This window comes from Salmo salar, chromosome ssa28, assembly GCF_905237065.1.
Source record: "Salmo salar chromosome ssa28, Ssal_v3.1, whole genome shotgun sequence".
Lineage (NCBI taxonomy): Eukaryota > Metazoa > Chordata > Actinopteri > Salmoniformes > Salmonidae > Salmo > Salmo salar.
In genome coordinates, this window is record NC_059469.1 from 6426305 (window position 1) to 6443305 (window position 17001).

At 41.8% G+C, this 17001-nt stretch overlaps 1 protein-coding gene across 2 annotated transcripts; it reads left to right on the forward strand.

Moving 5' to 3' along the window:
- The first annotated feature begins 3451 nt into the window (after nt 1-3451).
- LOC106589372 (leucine-rich glioma-inactivated protein 1) lies at nt 3452-16903 on the forward strand. Of its 2 annotated transcripts, XM_014179257.2 has the most exons (8): nt 3455-3994; nt 4217-4288; nt 4923-4994; nt 5089-5160; nt 9426-9497; nt 9628-9797; nt 15139-15303; nt 15483-16903. In XM_014179257.2, the coding sequence occupies exons 1-8, from the start codon at nt 3804-3806 to the stop codon at nt 16301-16303; spliced, it is 1635 nt and encodes a 544-aa protein (XP_014034732.2). In that variant the 5' UTR covers nt 3455-3803; the 3' UTR covers nt 16304-16903. The 2 variants fall into 2 exon arrangements, with proteins under 2 accessions (XP_014034733.2, XP_014034732.2); XM_014179258.2 differs by lacking the exons at nt 4923-4994; nt 5089-5160 and having other exon boundaries at nt 3452-3994.
- Nucleotides 16904-17001: the final 98 nt, after the last annotated feature.

Genomic DNA, 17001 nt, shown 5'->3' on the forward strand with positions numbered 1-17001 from the left:
ATTCAGACTATACATGGATACGTAGCACTACCTAAATGGAACTTGTAAGTCTTCCAAAAAGGGCAAAAAAACAGGGATAAAAACCTGGTTTTCTATTATGTACGGCAGTTCACGTGGGGTGCCTAATCACACATATGAAATTTTGGAAAGATGTGACCTTTTTAACCCTTCGAAACAGCCCCATGACCCCAATTTAGGATTGCACAGATCGGGAGGACCTTAGGAACATCCCTGTGGTTGAATTGTGTTTCTAGCCTCAACGGTTCTGCCGCTGTCACCCAAAAGCACCTAAAATTTAGATCAGACTTAATTTTTGGCCTACTTTTTTGCGCGATTGTTGCGGTCAGACCGAGCGAGCTATGGTCAAGTAGGGCATCTCCTTGAATTTGGCATGGCCTAGAGACTAGGTTGATGTAGAGGTACAGGTGACCCTGAACACGTGACAAAAGGAATTTTGAAAATTGCCTGCACAGAAGCAGAGTTAGAGCATAACCTGTAAACTCATGTTATCCTTAGGGAGAAACTCGGATGTGTCAGACTACATGAACTGGCACGCGCAGCTAGAATAACTCTGTGGCTTATCCGCCCCAACCACCCCCTGATGAGCCCATCGAAAACGGAGTGTCTCTGTGTGACCCAGAGGCCGCAATATTTTTAAAGCATCATTAAATCACTACTAGTCAGGCTTCATTCCGGTCCTACTATTTGCACGGTCGCTGTGGTCAGACCGAGCGAGCTACTGTCAAGTGGGGCATCTCTTTGAACTTGTCACGGCCTAGAGACTAGGTTGATGCCATTTGATTCCCTTTCTGTGATGGTTTAAGCCTGCACATTCTGGGATTTCAGCCTTATTTGATGGTGAAGTTCATACTTCCCCTTTAGGATATGAAGGGGACCATTCAATATTTTCATGTTGATATCTGTAGAGGTACAGGTGACCCTGAACAGGTGGCAAAAGGAATTTTGAAAATTGCCTGCACAGAAGCAGAGTTGGAGCTTAACCTGTAAACCCATGTTATCCTTAGGGAGAAACTCAGATGTGTCAGACTACATGTACCAGCTACATGTCAGGCTTCATTCCGGGCCTACTATTTGCACGGTCGCTGCGGTCAGACCAAGTGAGCTACAGTCAAGTGGGGCATCTCCTTGAACTCGGCACGGCCTAGAGACTATGGTGATGCCATTTGCCAACACGTTCAGTGTTGATTTCAGCATGTTAATTTGGTGTTGGTTCATCACTGTTTAAACTTATTGGAAATGGACAATAAGTCAGCCATCAAGTCAGCCATCCATCAGTCAATAAGATATCATACTGACACCAAACTGATACATACTGACACCAAACCCACTTTGTCCAACTCGTTTAGAAGCCAACTATCACATATTTCAGAGCTGGTTCTTTGATGGTTTGAACGCAGGTAACTATTGCAGGCTCTGTGTGTCTGTAAGCCCCACTCTGTGTCTCTCCATATTGTGTGTGTGTGTGTGTGTGTGTGTGTGTGTGTGTGTGTGTGTGTGTGTGTGTGTGTACAAAAAACACAGAAAATCACAGAAATCACATAGAGCTCTGAAACCTGCCTCAACTGGATCTATAACTTAAAAAAAAGTTTGACCATCACGAAATGGACATTGTACGATCGTTAAATATCTGATTCTATTTTTCCTTACACCGTAGGTTTATGTACTTTGACGTGAAGCGGTCAAACAAGCGCTGAATTACCGTTTTTGACCTTTAATCCCACAAAATGTGCATTAACTCAAAGAGCGTTGTGGCCTCGATGCCATCTTGTTTCTGGGCTAAAAGTAAATTTGACCACCCCTGTGCTCACTGAGTTTCGTCTTCGAAGTCTGTTCCGTTTCCGAGAAACAGCCATGTCCATTTGGTGATGTCCATTTGCCATATTACAGCCATTCACCATCTGGTGGAATTTTCCGGAACAACAGGAAAAAGTAAAAAATGTTATATCGTGGAAACGATGTGTCCTGGAAACTTTATTTGATGACTTCCCGGAAGACCGGGCCCTGGGGGATGACCTGTGGCCATCGGCCTATTTTAATAACACCCGAGGATTTCTAGTAAGGGACCGTCCATTTGCCGTATGGAGATCCTCATCAACCGTAAGGTAAATGCCACAAGCGTCACTTATGTAGGGTATGGATGTCCCAAGGATGGTTAGGGTAAGGGTAGGGGTTAAAGTTAGTGTTTACGGTAGGGATGTCCCACTGACTGTTTCCACAGACCCTCCTAATTAATAGGCCGCTCCGCATTAAACATTCATGGATTTCGTGCGAGCATTAATAATAGCCTGCGTCCCGGTTGTGACTAGGAGTACAGCTACGACTTGAAGTGACTTTTCGTAGCTGGTTAGGAGAGCATTTTAGCTAACCCGAACCCTTTACCTAACCTTAACCTAATTATCCTATCCTGCTACATTCATTTCCCTAACTTGCTACGATAACTGGGAACTCTCAAAAATATGAAGTCAAATCATGATGTCAGTGATCTTCGGGTCGGAATGTCGTAAGCACTAGAAAGAGGCCAGAATTCCCGAGTTGGAATTCCGAATTGGATGACTGATCAAATCGATTTTTCCCAGTCAGCGCTTGTTTTTTCCGAATTCCCAGTTGTTTTGAACACAGAAAAACCCATAAAACCTACCATTCATTTTTCCCATAGAGTTTTTTAGAAACACTTCAAATGTGTGTAACGTGTAGGCTTACCCTGGAGTGACGTTTTGATAACCGTGTAAATCTCTCTAGGACAAGGTGACTTATCAATATATTCGCCTGTATTTACCCCCCAAAAATGAAATGCTAATTGGCTGCTAATGTGGCTATCATAAAGAACTACAAATGCCATGATGATCTGGAGAAGACTGCTGAATCGAGGCAAAGGTAAGAATCTCTGTATTAACGATCTAATTTTAGCTAAATGTAGTAAAGAATAATTGGCTACATTTCTTTAAATGGACTGAACTGAACTGTCTTGTGCAGGTTTTAAATTGATTAAACCTGTTAGCAAAGGTGTCAGCTAGATATGACGTGCAGTAGCTTGCAGGGATTTGTAGTCTTGTGTGAAGTCGATGCTAATTAGCATTTTCGAATCTGAGTGTATATAGAGCCGATTATATTGATAAGTAACCTTGTCCGAGAGAAATGTACATGGTTATCAAAACGTTACGCCAGGGTTAGCCTATATGAAACACAGCCCTTGTTTTAAGTGTTTCTAAAGTCCCCTATGGAAAAAATGAATGGTGGAAAAACAATTGGAACCATTTTCCTGTTTGACAAATAATTTTATGGGTATTGTGACACCTCCACTGTGGGGCTCCTACCACCTAGTCATAAAATAAGCGCAGCTCTCTGAGCTCTCTCTCCAGGGACTGAAGCTTTCATCGTTTCTTATATATGCACAAGCCAAATAGATGCTCAGTCAGAGCTTCATAATAAAACACAGAGCCAACCTAGTTACAAAAAATTACAATATAAAATTGTGTAGCCTACATTGTGTACATTTTCACTTTTGGAATGACAACGTATTTTGTAGGATTTTAATCCATCCAAGGATCGGTGACGTTTGTCTTATTTTCCCTGTCCTGCATTTACATACTGCGCCTTGCAGAACGAATCTTTTGGATGAGTGCCTGGTCATTGAGATACAAGCTGCATACATCACTGCATAACTCGAAGCAAATACAGACATTCAGGATTTGACATTGAAACATTTTAAGTTTGGATATTTAATTGAGGTTCATGTTCAGAAATCTTCGACGGACTGGTTGTCACCAGAGAGCACCAAAAGGATGGGATATGGAAACAAAACCCTGAAAGAATGCACGGTCTTGCTTTGCGTCGCCACCATCCTGCTTTTAGCGGAGAGCAGAAGAGTGAAGCAACCTAGATGCCCCGCATCTTGTACGTGCACCAAAGATAATGCATTGTGTGAAAATATAAGATCGGTCCCTCACAGCTTTCCACCTGATGTCTTTTCCTTGTAAGTGCTTGGAATTAAATATTGTAAATTATTTAAATAATAATATTGGCAATGACATTACGATGGGGATATCGTATGATCTCTCTTTGTTGAGTATTAGGAACATGTTGAATGGAACACCACAAATAAAGCACCTAATTGAAATAATGTAGGGCTACAATCAAATTAAATGGTTGATATCTTATCAATAACATGAATCTTTTGTACCATGTTTCTATTCAGATCTTTTCTCAAATCAGGATTCACCGAAATCACTGGAGGAAGCTTCTTACACTCTCCAGCGCTACATCTTCTGTGAGTTTGACGTTACTAAACGATGTTTTATAATATATGTTGACATGATGGTCCATGGGCAATAACAAAGCACAGCTCTGCTCCCTCAGAGGAAGAGCAGGATTATGTAATAACACACAACATGAACTCAGTTGGGCGTACGATACTGGCTGCTTAGCTGAAATAAAAACTGCTCAATGAAATGAAACCAAAAACTTTTCTCGGAATACTGTTACTCCACTGCAGTAAATCGATTGTCTGAGGACCCACCCATATCTCACCATGATAGGCTACTGTGTGAAAACATTTCAGGAAAACATGCATCTTGGCATGGTGGTTTTCCTCATGCCTAATGATGCAAAATGAGTTTGTGGGCAATATTAATAATACTGAATAGGCTATGTTATGACAATTCTTTGGGGGACCACATATGTTATTGTTATTGGCTTGTGAAACAGAGTTGTTTTTGAAACTCAGATTAAGAAAACATTACAAGTGTGAACTGAAGGATTAGTCTACGTGAAAATGAAGTGGTTCACATTTTTTAGCAGTGGGTTGCTTGGAAACTCAACCACAATGTGAACTATTTATATTCAAGTGTAATAAAAGCAAAAATGTTATTGAAATGATGGAATGTATACTAATTTCTTAACAGCCTATTCACTGCCAATACATTTGACTCAATTGATGAGGACGCATTCCTAGGTCTACCACATCTGGAGTACCTGTGAGTTGTACTCTCTCTAATGGATAAGATCCTGAAATGCATCATATGATGATTAAATCTCAAAATATGTTATTAAATGTTAACTCATTCACAGGTTTATCGAAAACAACAAAATTGCATCAATATCAAAATATGCATTCCGGGGCCTAAAAGCAGTTATACACCTGTAAGTATAAGAATGTCCTTTTTTACTTAATTACAATCCGAAATCATGGAAAATGTGTTAGAACAATGGCCTTGTGTCATTTGCATATTGTGTTAACCATACTTGAACATTTTTTGAGTCACAAGCTAGTCTCAAGGTCTGAGTCTCAAGTTGAGTCCCAAGTAGAAAGTCTCAAATCAAGTAAAAAAATATATATATCTATACATGCAAAGACTTGTTCAAATACAAATATTTGTCAATTGAGGCTACCAGACAGCCTTATCATTATTTTGTCTACAACACATTTTGATGATTTAATCATTCCTTTTAACAACATATTCCAAATGCAAGCTTCATAAGTAAATTATGAATTTCAAGCAATATTGACCAAAAGAACAGTAGGCCTATGCTAGTAAATGTTGCTTGAAGCCACATTGCGGGTGAGATTGCAAAGTAAACAGTTAGCCTAATATTTTTGATCACCAAATAATTTTTAGAGCTGCATATGGCAATCCTCAACCCCTACAATTTGAAGCACCCGATCCTATAGCTGTACATCAAATCATAGGTTCTCAAACTTTTTGACCCGCAAGCTTTGAGACGGTCATTTTTAGAGGTTGCGGATCAAAGTTTGGGAACCTATGAACTAGCGAACATATTGCTGATTTGCTGTACAGCTATAGGATCGGGTGCGGCGCAAACGTCAAGTTTTGTAGGGAGAGGATTGCCATACATGCAAAGCGCGCACACTGCGCGAATGTTGCCTGTCGTTACATCCGTACACGGTGATGCATTTTTTAAACGCAATATAAAGAAATAAACGAGGTTTTCCACCAGCATTTTGAGCTGAACGTCATTCATGTTTGCACTGTCACCGCCTACCTGTAGGCTATGCAGCGGAGGTTGAGGATCAGTTGGAAAGCATGGTCTTTCTGTAGCCTTTTTGTTCCTCACAAATATCGTAATTTATTTAATATGCTACATCTGATTTCCTATAAGTATTGAAGGCAGTGCTAGGTTACAGTTATCTTTAGACATATTGCCAGTACCCACCACTGAGGAATATAATTCACCCACCCAAGGCCTATCATCTGAAATATGAAAATGATCAATTAAATCACCAGGTAGCCTATTGTTCTGGCAATGATGCGTCCGTTGCAGATTGCTAAACTGTATTTTATATGGATAATATAAACGCAGGCTACTCAGCTTTTTGACAAGCAAAACCAGAGAAAATGAAACTTTATGGTCACTAATCGGGAAATGTGCGCCCGCCTTTGCTCCCCAATGCTGATGTCTGGTCATTGGTCAAAAGTCTCTTTGGCTGCATGGAGAGTGAGTGTGCCACAAAATGAATGACAAAACATTACACAACCTGGCCAGATAATTTCAAGTCATCAGTCTCAAGTCAAAGTTGAGTCCCACGTCTTGAGTTTCCAAATCCAGTCTCAAGTCATCAAATTTGTGACTTGAGTCAGACTCAAGTCAGAGTCATGTGACTCTAGTCCGCACCTCTGTTGCTTTTCCCGTGGTGCATAGCATTATCAAAACCATTGTTCACTGAGGCCTCCTATAGGTACATTCAAATATTAAGCAAATGTACCTCAGTTGTGCCCACTATATTATTGTGAAAACTGCATACGATGCAAATCCCATTCCAGTGATATTAAGCAAGGTTAGCCTCCCTCACTTCTGCCATATCAAGTTGCCAAAGGACACTGTGGTGGGTCTATGTAAACTTGGTGACCTCGCTGACTGGGAATACTTCCAGTTTTCATATCAGAATATTTGCTCATAGGGGAGAACGGGAATGGTTGTAACACTTTATTATATATGTAAATCAAACTGCAAATGCATGGTGTTGTCTTAAATACAAGGAGTGAAGTGTTACATTCTACCCCATGATATGGGTTAGTTGTAAAAGTGCTTGGGGTGAATTGTAACAGATTGAAAAAGTGCATAAATCATGACATTGTAACGGCCGTCGTCGCAATGAGACCAAGGTGCAGCGGAGGATGTGTTCATCATAAAGGATTTTAATAAACGAATGAACACTACAAACAAAACACGAAAAGAAACGACAGCCAAACAGTCCTGTCAGGATTAACACAAACCTAGACAGAAAACAATTACCCACAAAACCCCAAAGGAAAAACAGGCTTCCTATATATGACTTTCAATCAGCAACAACGAACTACAGCTGTTCCTGATTGAGAGCCACACACGGACAACCCAAAGAAACAAACGAACATAGAAAAATAAACATAGAACAACAACCCATGTAACACCCTGGCCTAACCAAAATAGAGAACAAAAAAAACCTCTCTATGGCCAGGGCGTTACAGACATGAACACCTTTATTTAGACCATGAGAGCAACATTGCCATGTTTAACATTTTGTTTGGCAGAAATAATAATAAAATGTTCATTTTTGTTATTTTTTATTTAACTTGGCAAGTTATTTAACCCTCCACTAAATGGTCTTTCTCAACCAAACGACAACTAGGCTAAACTAAACACCTGAACATTTATGGTGTGTGTGTGTGTGATTGAATGTTGGACATTTAATCAGACACTTAATCAGAGTCACAGTTGCGACAGTGGTACAGGCTTGGTGCCTCCATAATTTGCATTCCTAGCACTGCAACCAGACCTCCTTGGACTTGGAATTGTTAAAGTGCTCCATGCACACAATGCAGAAGTTTTCCTCATTGGAGGAATCTGAATCTTCTGATTCAATCTGCTTTATTTTGTATTTTTTTCTGAAGCAGGACAGTTTTTGTTGTTGTTCGGTATGGTTTGTTTTGGCTTGCTTCTTTCGATCAGTTTTTTTTTAGGGAGAGCAACATTTGTTTTGCCTTCTGAGTGCTTGAATGGGTGTACATCAACTGGGTTGAAATCAGAAGAGTAATCAGGCGTTTCCACCTGGCCTAGAGAGTTGGCCCGGAAGGTAGTTGGAAAGGTGGCCTGGAAGGCAGTTGGAGAGGTGGCCTGGAAGGCAGCTGGAGAGGTGGCCTGGAAGGCAGCTGGAGAGGTGGCCTGGAAGGCAGCTGGAGAGGTGGCCTGGAAGGCAGCTGGAGAGGTGGCCTGGGAGGCAGCTGGAGAGGTGGTCTGGAAGGCAGCTGGAGAGGTGGCCTGGGAGGCAGCTGGAGAGGGGGTATGGATAGCAGTGGGCACAGTGGGCATAAATCAGCTGCCCTCAAGAGATACTCTGACAACTTCTGCTCCTGCTTGTCAATGAAGACCCTGTTTCCACTACGGTAGCCTACAAGCTCTCTCGACCCCTTCTGCAGTGGTTTCTTTCTCTCTTTGCAGAATCTGCACAGCATCACATGACATATGCCATACAACTTTGCAACTGATCTGATTGATTTCCCCTGCTCTGTTACTTCATTTTACGTTATTTTCATAGTGTGGAGAGGTACTCCCCATGTCTGTTTTTCTTTTCCATGATCTAGGCATGCTGAAAGTAAAAGAAAATATGTACCAAAAACATCCAGTTTTAGTCGGGGTTAATTGTAACATGTTACAACTAACCCTGACCCATGCAGCCATTAGCTAGCTTCCATTTTAGCTAAATGTTAAAACTTTACCATTGCTAAGTTGCATCAAATATCTCTACACAGGCTGGTTATAAACCTGATATAAGTTTGGTGAATGAAACTACACTTTTATACAATCACAAAAACATATTTGGTCAAAATAATTACTTTCTTACCTCAAAATCTGATTTCTGTCAATAGAATCTGCAGAGTTTATCACAGTGACTTGCTTTTTCACATGAGGATTCAGGACTAAACTGAGCATGTGCACAGTGAATCATATGATTCTACCTCGCTCCTGATTGGAGGAATTGCAAGTGTTACAACTGTCCCGTGTTACCACCATCCCCGGTCTCCCCTACACTCCTTTCTATAGAAAAAAGACAAACATGAGTGGACATATAAGTTTGCCCAATCATTATTCAAAGAATGTATCGCTTTTCACTATTTTCAGTAGATTGTCTGAGTGTACTGTGTACTCTTGAAAATCTAATTATAACCAATAACGATATGTCCTGGGGGGCAAAACAAAATATGATATCTGCTCTGTAACCTTAAGCTCTCCTCCTTACTCATACTGTCTGGACTGAAATGACGGTCGGGGCCCACCCAGTGACAGGGGGAAACATAATGCTGAGTTCCAAGAACATCTTTTTTTGGAAGTCAGACACAATGTATTGTGTTGATTCAGGACATACTGTATTTTGTGGTCTAAAACACAATGTTTTCCTCTTTTTTAATCAGGAGCCTGGCCTATAATAACCTGGGTACATTACCCAAAGATGTTTTCAAGGGCATGGATGCTTTGGTTAAAGTGTGAGTATTTTTTCTTTTCTTCACATAACCACGATCTAAAGTGTACTTGTGTAAAACAAAAAAGTTTTAATTTTCATTCAAAAATATTCAGGTTTTAATTTATGCTAACTGTGTTAACCTGTTTTACCAGGGATCTGAAAGGGAACAACCTGGAATGTGACTGCAAACTAAAGTGGCTGGTGGAGTGGATCCATACCACCAATGCGATGGTTGATCAGATCCCCTGCAGTGGGCCCCCGCTTTTCCAAGGGAAACTGATCAATGACCTTGTGCCCGAGTCTTTTGACTGCATAACTGCAGGTGATTGGGGCAATTATTTAAAATCAAATCAAATTTTATTTGTCACATGCATCGAAGACAACAGGTGTAGACCTTACAGTGAAATGCTTACTTACAAACCCTTAACCAACAATGCAGTTAAGAAAAATACATGTTAAGTAAAAAATAGATAAGTAAAAAATAAGAAATAAAAGTAACAAATAATTAAAGAGCAGCAGTAAAATAACAATAGCGAGGTGATATACAGGGGGTACCGGTTGTCACGACTTCCGCCGAAGTCGGTCCCTCTCCTTGTTCGGGCGGCGTTCGGCAGTCGACGTCACCGATCTTCTAGCCATCACCTCTCCACCTTTCATTTTCCATTTGTTTTGTCTTGGTTTTCCGCACACCTGGTTCACATTGCCCTCATCTGTCTAAATGTATATTACCCTCTGTTCCCCCCATGTCTGTGTGTGGAATTGTTTGTTTGTTATGTGTGGTTCACATCAGGCTGGTTTGCACCGGGTATGTGTTTCACCCGTGTGTTTTGTTTATTGTACCGTTTGTGTACTTTGGGTGTTATCGCTGTTTTCCTTGGGCATGAATAAAGTGCGCCTGTTATCACCCATCTCTGCTCTCCTGCACCTGACTTACCTTCAACCAGTTGCAAACATCGTGACACCGGTACAGAGTCAATGTGCTTGGGCACCGGTTAGTCGAGGTAATTGAGGTAATATCTACATGTAGGTAGAGTTAAAGTGACTATGCAATGCACACCTTGCAATGTTAATTTCCTTAACCACGGCTGTTTCATGCTATTCAGCAGTGGCCATTACACAATAGACTCAAAGACGGTAAATTAATTACAAGTCAGGATAAAGTGAAATTGATAACACTAATACTCTTGAGTATGTACCTAGAGTAGCCTAAAGAACACTAAAAACAGTCACCAAGGAAGAATGCCAGTAATGTTGCCTTCTCGGGCTACCCAAGAGGAAATGCAGGCGAAAAAGGGCATCCTGGTGGGACTAAGGCGAAGGGAAAACCGGCACCACTTCCCTGTATTCTATTGGCCACTTGATAATAAGATGGAAGACTGATCGCAGATTTGCTGTCAACGGGACTCTCGTAACTGCAATATTCTGTTTTTCTGAAACATGGCTTTCAGACCCCCCACAGCTATCCAACTCGATGGATTCTCCATTCACTGATTGTACAGGACATTGTATTCTGGGAAATCAATAGGGGAGGCGTATGTCTCTTCATCACCAACAATGTATTGTTCACCCGTCTTGGAATTTCCACGATGGTAAAATGCAGACCCTTCTACCTCTCGAGAGAGTTGCTGTATATATTCCACCCCAGGCCTACCACAACAACAAGCTGGCACTTAGCGAACTGTACGAGGATGCTTTTCTTGTTGCCGGTAATTTTATTTCCGTGTCACTAAGACGCTTGATTCCCAAATTCTATGAACAGGTCTCCTTTGCCACTAAGGGCAATAAAGTCCTAGACCACTGTTACTCAACCCACAAGCAAGCATACAAGGCCCACCATTATCCCCCCTTAGGCAAATCAGATCATGACTCTATACTCATGCTTCCTGTTTACAAACAGAAGCTCAAAGAGGAAGTACCCGTGACTCATTCCGTGGACATTTATTTACAATGGCGGTAGATAAATGATCCCCAAAGCAGAAGCTATACTGCAGGACTGCTTTTCTAGCTCTGACTGGAATATGTTCTGGGACTGCACCGATAGCATCAACGAGCTGGCAACCTCAGTCACCGGCTTCATCAGGAAACGCATTGCAAACGTTTTCCCCACAGTGAAGGTTTGCTGCTTCCCCAATCAAAAGCCCTGGATTAACACTGAGGTAAGTGCTAAAATAAAGGACAGAGCTATTGCACACACAGGGCTACCACAGCCAACCCCGGGCACTATGGCTGACACGAACACGTACAAGAAGTTCCGCTACAACCTCCGCAAAGCCATCAAACAGACAAAAAGACAATATGGGAATCCTATTACACCGGCTCTGACACTCGACGTATGTGGCAGGGGCTACAGTCCATTACAGATTACAAAGGAAGACCTAGCTGTGATCTGCCCAACGATGCCTCTCTACCAGACAAACTCAATGCATTTTATGCACGCTTCGATAAAAACAACACCAAGCTATGCATGAGGGCCCCCGCCATCCCATTGGACTGGGTGATCTCGCTCTGAGGCCGACGTGAGTAAAGCTTTTAATCTGGTCAATACTCGCAAGGCCACGGGGCCAGACGGTTCTCATAACATGTGCAGACCAGCTGGCAGGCATCTTCACGGTCATTTTCAACCTCTCCTGATCCCAGTCTGTAATCCCCACGTCTCGAGCTGACCACCATCATTCCTGTTCCCAAGAATTCTAAGGCTACCTGTCTAAATGACAATGGCCCTGTAGCACTCACATCTGTAATCATAAAATGCTTTGAAAGGCTGGTCATGGCACACATCAACTCCATCATCCCAGACACCTTAGTCCAGCTCGTAGCCCACCTACAGTGCATTAGTAGTATTCAGACCCCTTGACTTTTTCCACATTGTTACGTTTCAGCCTTGTTCAAAAAATAATTAAACGATTTATGTTTATCATCAATCTACACACAACGCCCCATAATGACAAAGTGAAAACAGGTTTTTCTACATTTTTGCATTATTTACTAAAAATAAAAAACAGAAATACATTATTCACGTAAGTATACAAACCCTTTGCTATGAGACTCAAAATTGAGCTCAGGTGCATCCTGTTTCCATTGATCATTCTTGTGATGTTTCTACAACTTGATAGGAGTCCATCTGTAGTAAATTAAATTGATTGGATATGATTTGGAAAGGCACACACATGTCTATATAAGGTCCAACAGTTGACAGTGGATGTCAGAGCAAAAACCAAGTCCAGAGGTTGAAGGAATTGTCCATAGAGCTCCGAGACAGGATTGTGTCGAGGCTCAAATCTGGTGAAGGGTACCAAAAAATGTCTGCAGCATTGAAGGTCCCCAAGAACACAGTGGCCTCCATGATTCTCAAATAGAATAATTTTTGAACCACCAATACTCTTCTTAGAGCTGGCCGCCCTTGCCATACTGAGCAATAGGGGGAGAAGGGCCTTGGTCAGGGAGGTCACCAAGAACCCGATGGTCACTCTGACAGTGGTCCAGAGTTCCTCTGTAGATATGGGAGAACCTTCCAGAAGGACAACCATCTCTGCAGCACTCCACCAATCAGGCCTTTATGATAGAGCGGCCAGACGGATGCCACTCCTCAAAAAAAAGTACATGACAGCCCGCTTGGAGTTTGCCAAAAGGCACCTAAAGGACTCTCAGACCATGAGAAACTCTGGTCTGATTAACTCTTTGACCTGAATGCCAAGATTCACGTCTGGAGGAAACCAGGCACCATCCCTACGGTGAAGCATGGTGGTGGCAGCATCATGCTTTGGGGATGTTTTTCAGTGGCAGGGACTGGGAGACTAATCAGGATCGAGGGAAAGATGAACGAAGCAAAGTACAGAGAGATCCTTGATGAAAACCTGCTCCAGAGCTCTCAGGACCTCAGACTGGGGCGAAGGTTCACCTTCCAACAGGACAACAACCCTAAGCTCACAGCCAAGACAACGCAGCAGAGGCTTCGGGACTAGTCTATGAATGTCCTTGAGTGGCCCAGCCAGAGCCTGGACTTGAACCTGATCGAACATCTCTGGAAAGACCTGAAAATAGCTGTGCAGCGATGCTCCCCATCCAACCTGACAGAGCTTGAGAGTATCTGCAGAGAAGAATGGGAGAAACTCCCCAAATACAGGTGTGCCAAGCTTGTAGCGTCATACCCAAGAAGACTGGAGGCTGTAATTGCTGCCAATTTGCAAACATTTCAAAAAATCATTGTGTATTTATTCCTCGTGTTATTATTTTTCTATTATTTCTCTTTTTCTTTCTGCATTGTTGGGAAGGGCCCGTAAGTAAGCATTTCACTGTTATTTTACGAAGCATGTGACAAATTCAATTTTATGATTTGATTTATGCTTGGTCTAATACAGGGAAAACAAACTTAAAGATACCAAAAACGATTTAGTCTAATCAACGTTGCTAAATATCATGTGGCGGTCCATGGTATTGATTTCTCTGTGTGTGTGTGTGCGCCGTGCGAGCAAGTAGAAAAAACATGTTGACTCACCCTACATGTACACTAGATGAATGTCCAGGGCCAGCTCTAGCCTTTTGGGTACCTTAAACTAGAGTTGGTTGCCCCCCCCCCCCACCCACCATGCGGCAAGACATTTTAGTGGCCCTCTTGACAGCGGAGAGAAACATTTAGGATTTAAAGTAAATTTGACTAATTTTACCATGGGGCAGAGAGAAAAATATGAATTTCCTACAATTCTAACTTTTGACTTATGCCATGTTAATATCATATCTGAGTGAGAATGACTGACAAAATCAATGGAGTCCCCCTGGATGTCAGGGCCCTGGGCACGTGCCCTGCGTGCCCTTCAGTATTCGGCCACGAATACTACAAGTTTAGATAGTCACGCCAGATTAACTACCAATCTAAAGATTGTTAGCTGGCATGGCTAATTTAGTGTCTTTCAGTGACTGACATACTAAGAGAAAAACTGCTGATGGATGTAAAACGACATGTATAAAATTGCACCTGGTGTATTCTACTATTCTTTACTCTCAATAGTAATTTGAGACCCTGACGGAGTTCCAAAAAAATGAAAATTAAGCGACCGCTTATTTTGCTTATGCCTGTAGCCGGCCCTGTGAATGCCAATGCCTCCTCCTCTCTTTCATGTTGGCAAAACGGTCTATGACTGTCAGTACATGCACCTTCAAAAAAGATAGCTCAGATGTGCGAGTGCCTTTTGAATTTTGTATTGTGGTGAAATCCCAGAGCGTTTCCTTCCTCTCCGGCAACAGAGTTAGGAAGGACTCCTGTATCTTTGTAGTGACTGGGTGTACTGATACACCATTCAAAGTGTAATCAATAACTTCACCATGCTCAAAGGGGTATTCCATTTTTCTTTCACTTTGACAGAGTATTTTGAGTAGATTGTTGACAAGAAAATTATAATTTAATCCATTTTAATCTCACTTTGTAACACAAAAAATGTGGAAAAGGTCAGGGGGTATAAATACTTTCTGAAGGCACTGTACTTGCATTCTTGTGTTCAACTTACATCATACTTCTTGTGTTTCTTTATTCAATTTTCTATGATCTATATTATTATTGCTTCATTGTTGGGAAATAGCTTTCAAGTAAGAATTTCACTGTACTGTCTTACACCGGTTTTGCACGTGGCGAATAAACATTGAAACATTAAATCTGTTTTGTATTGCAGAGTTTGCCTCTTATCAGCCACTGATGTTTGAGTCCATTTCAGTGGAGTCCTTTACCTTTGGCATGGATACATTTGTTGTGTTTGCCCAGCCCTTTACTGGAACGTGCAGCTTCCTGGAATGGGATCACGTTGAAACTGTTTTCAGAGCCTATGACAGCATTCAAAGTAAGCAATGTTTGTTTTATATCACTAGATGTCAAAATGATATGCCATGTGTGAATACAGTGTCATACTATATCTTGTGGATCCTAAAATTGATAGTGCATATGTATTTAGTGTTTCTCACGAATATTGACTTCATGTTCCTATGTTCTAATACTTTGTTTTTGGTCCTTGTTTTACAGGTACATCCACTGTGGCATGCAAACCCATGGTGATTGATAATCAGCTGTTCATCTTCGTAGCCCAGCTCTTTGGTGGCTCTCACATTTACAAGCGGGACATCTCAGCCAACAAATTCATCAAAATCCAGGATATTGACATCCTAAAAATCAGGAAACCTAATGACATTGAGACTTTCCTCATAGACGGTGAGTCCTTCTTCGTGATCGCAGACAGCTCCAAGGCCGGTTATACCACAGTGTACAAGTGGAACGGCTATGGGTTCTACTCTCACCAGTCCCTCCATCTCTGGTACCGTGACACAGACGTGGAGTACCTAGAGATCTCTGGTAAGCCCCATCTGATCCTAGCCAGCAGTTCCCAGAGGCCTGTCGTCTACCAGTGGAGCAAGAGTCTGAAGCAGTTCGACAGGCGCACTGATATCCCCGAAATGGAGGACGTGTTTGCGGTCAAGCACTTCAAGGTGAAGAATGAACTTTTCATCTGCCTGACGCGTTTTATTGGGGACTCCAAGGTGATGAGGTGGGACGGCGCCATGTTCAAAGAGGTACAGACAATGCCTTCGCGGGGCTCCATGGTGTTCCAGCCAGTCTCCATCGGCAACTGGCAGTACGCCATCCTCGGCAGCGACTACTCCCTGACGCAGGTCTATCAGTGGGATTTGAAGAGGGGCCAATTTGTTCACTTCCAGGACCTGAACATCCAGGCACCAAGGGCATTCTCTCTGGTGTCCATTGACAACAGAGAGTTTCTGCTGGCCTCCAGCTTTAGAGGGAAAACTCAGATATACGAGCACCTAATGATTGACCTGAGTAATAATTAATTAATGAAAACAATTAAGGAGTGTGTAGTTGATAAATGCAGTGAACACTGGAGGGGATGACTATACTATCGGGCTATATGCATGATATAGTCCACTAATAAGAATTCCTGATGAATGCCTTGCTAGAAACATCTACTGTATCCCTTTCTTTCACAGCACTCTCCTCTTTTCTTCCTCGTAGACAAAGCAATTGTTGACTTACTGCAACTAAGCCCTACACTACGGCAATAGCTGTGCTTTAGGTAAAGCAAATAACGAGAATACATTCAAATGTAACTCAAATGTTAAATTTAACATTTAATTGACAAACAATTTGCCAATAAGATGTTTACATTTTTATAATGAGTCAATTAATTTATACAATACTGCATTTTGTATGTAGAGGGGACCACTCCAATCATGTTATATCTTTCATATGGAGCTAGTTTTAGATTTTGAAATTACATTTTGAATTTAACCTAATGTAGGCCAAGATATGTAACTGCAATACTACAAAAAATATGTGTATTCTAATCTGTAGTAAGAGTGTCTTTTGTTTTTAATTTAGCTGTATTTTATGTATAGTAGGCTAGTAATAAACACATTTCATAAAACCATAAATGCGTCATCTTCATGTCCTTGTTTAATAAAACACCACAATTGCATTAGCCTACACTAGTGGCGGCTGGTGGGAGGAGCTATAGGAGGACGGGCTCATT

Coding starts and splice junctions, on each gene's coding strand:
- LOC106589372 (XM_014179257.2), top strand. CDS start 3,804: ATGGGATATGGAAACAAAACCCTGAAAGAATGCACGGTCTTGCTTTGC. Junction 4,995..5,088: donor CTACCACATCTGGAGTACCT/GTGAGTTGTACT, acceptor ACTCATTCACAG/GTTTATCGAAAACAACAAAA. Junction 9,798..15,138: donor TTTTGACTGCATAACTGCAG/GTGATTGGGGCA, acceptor TTTGTATTGCAG/AGTTTGCCTCTTATCAGCCA.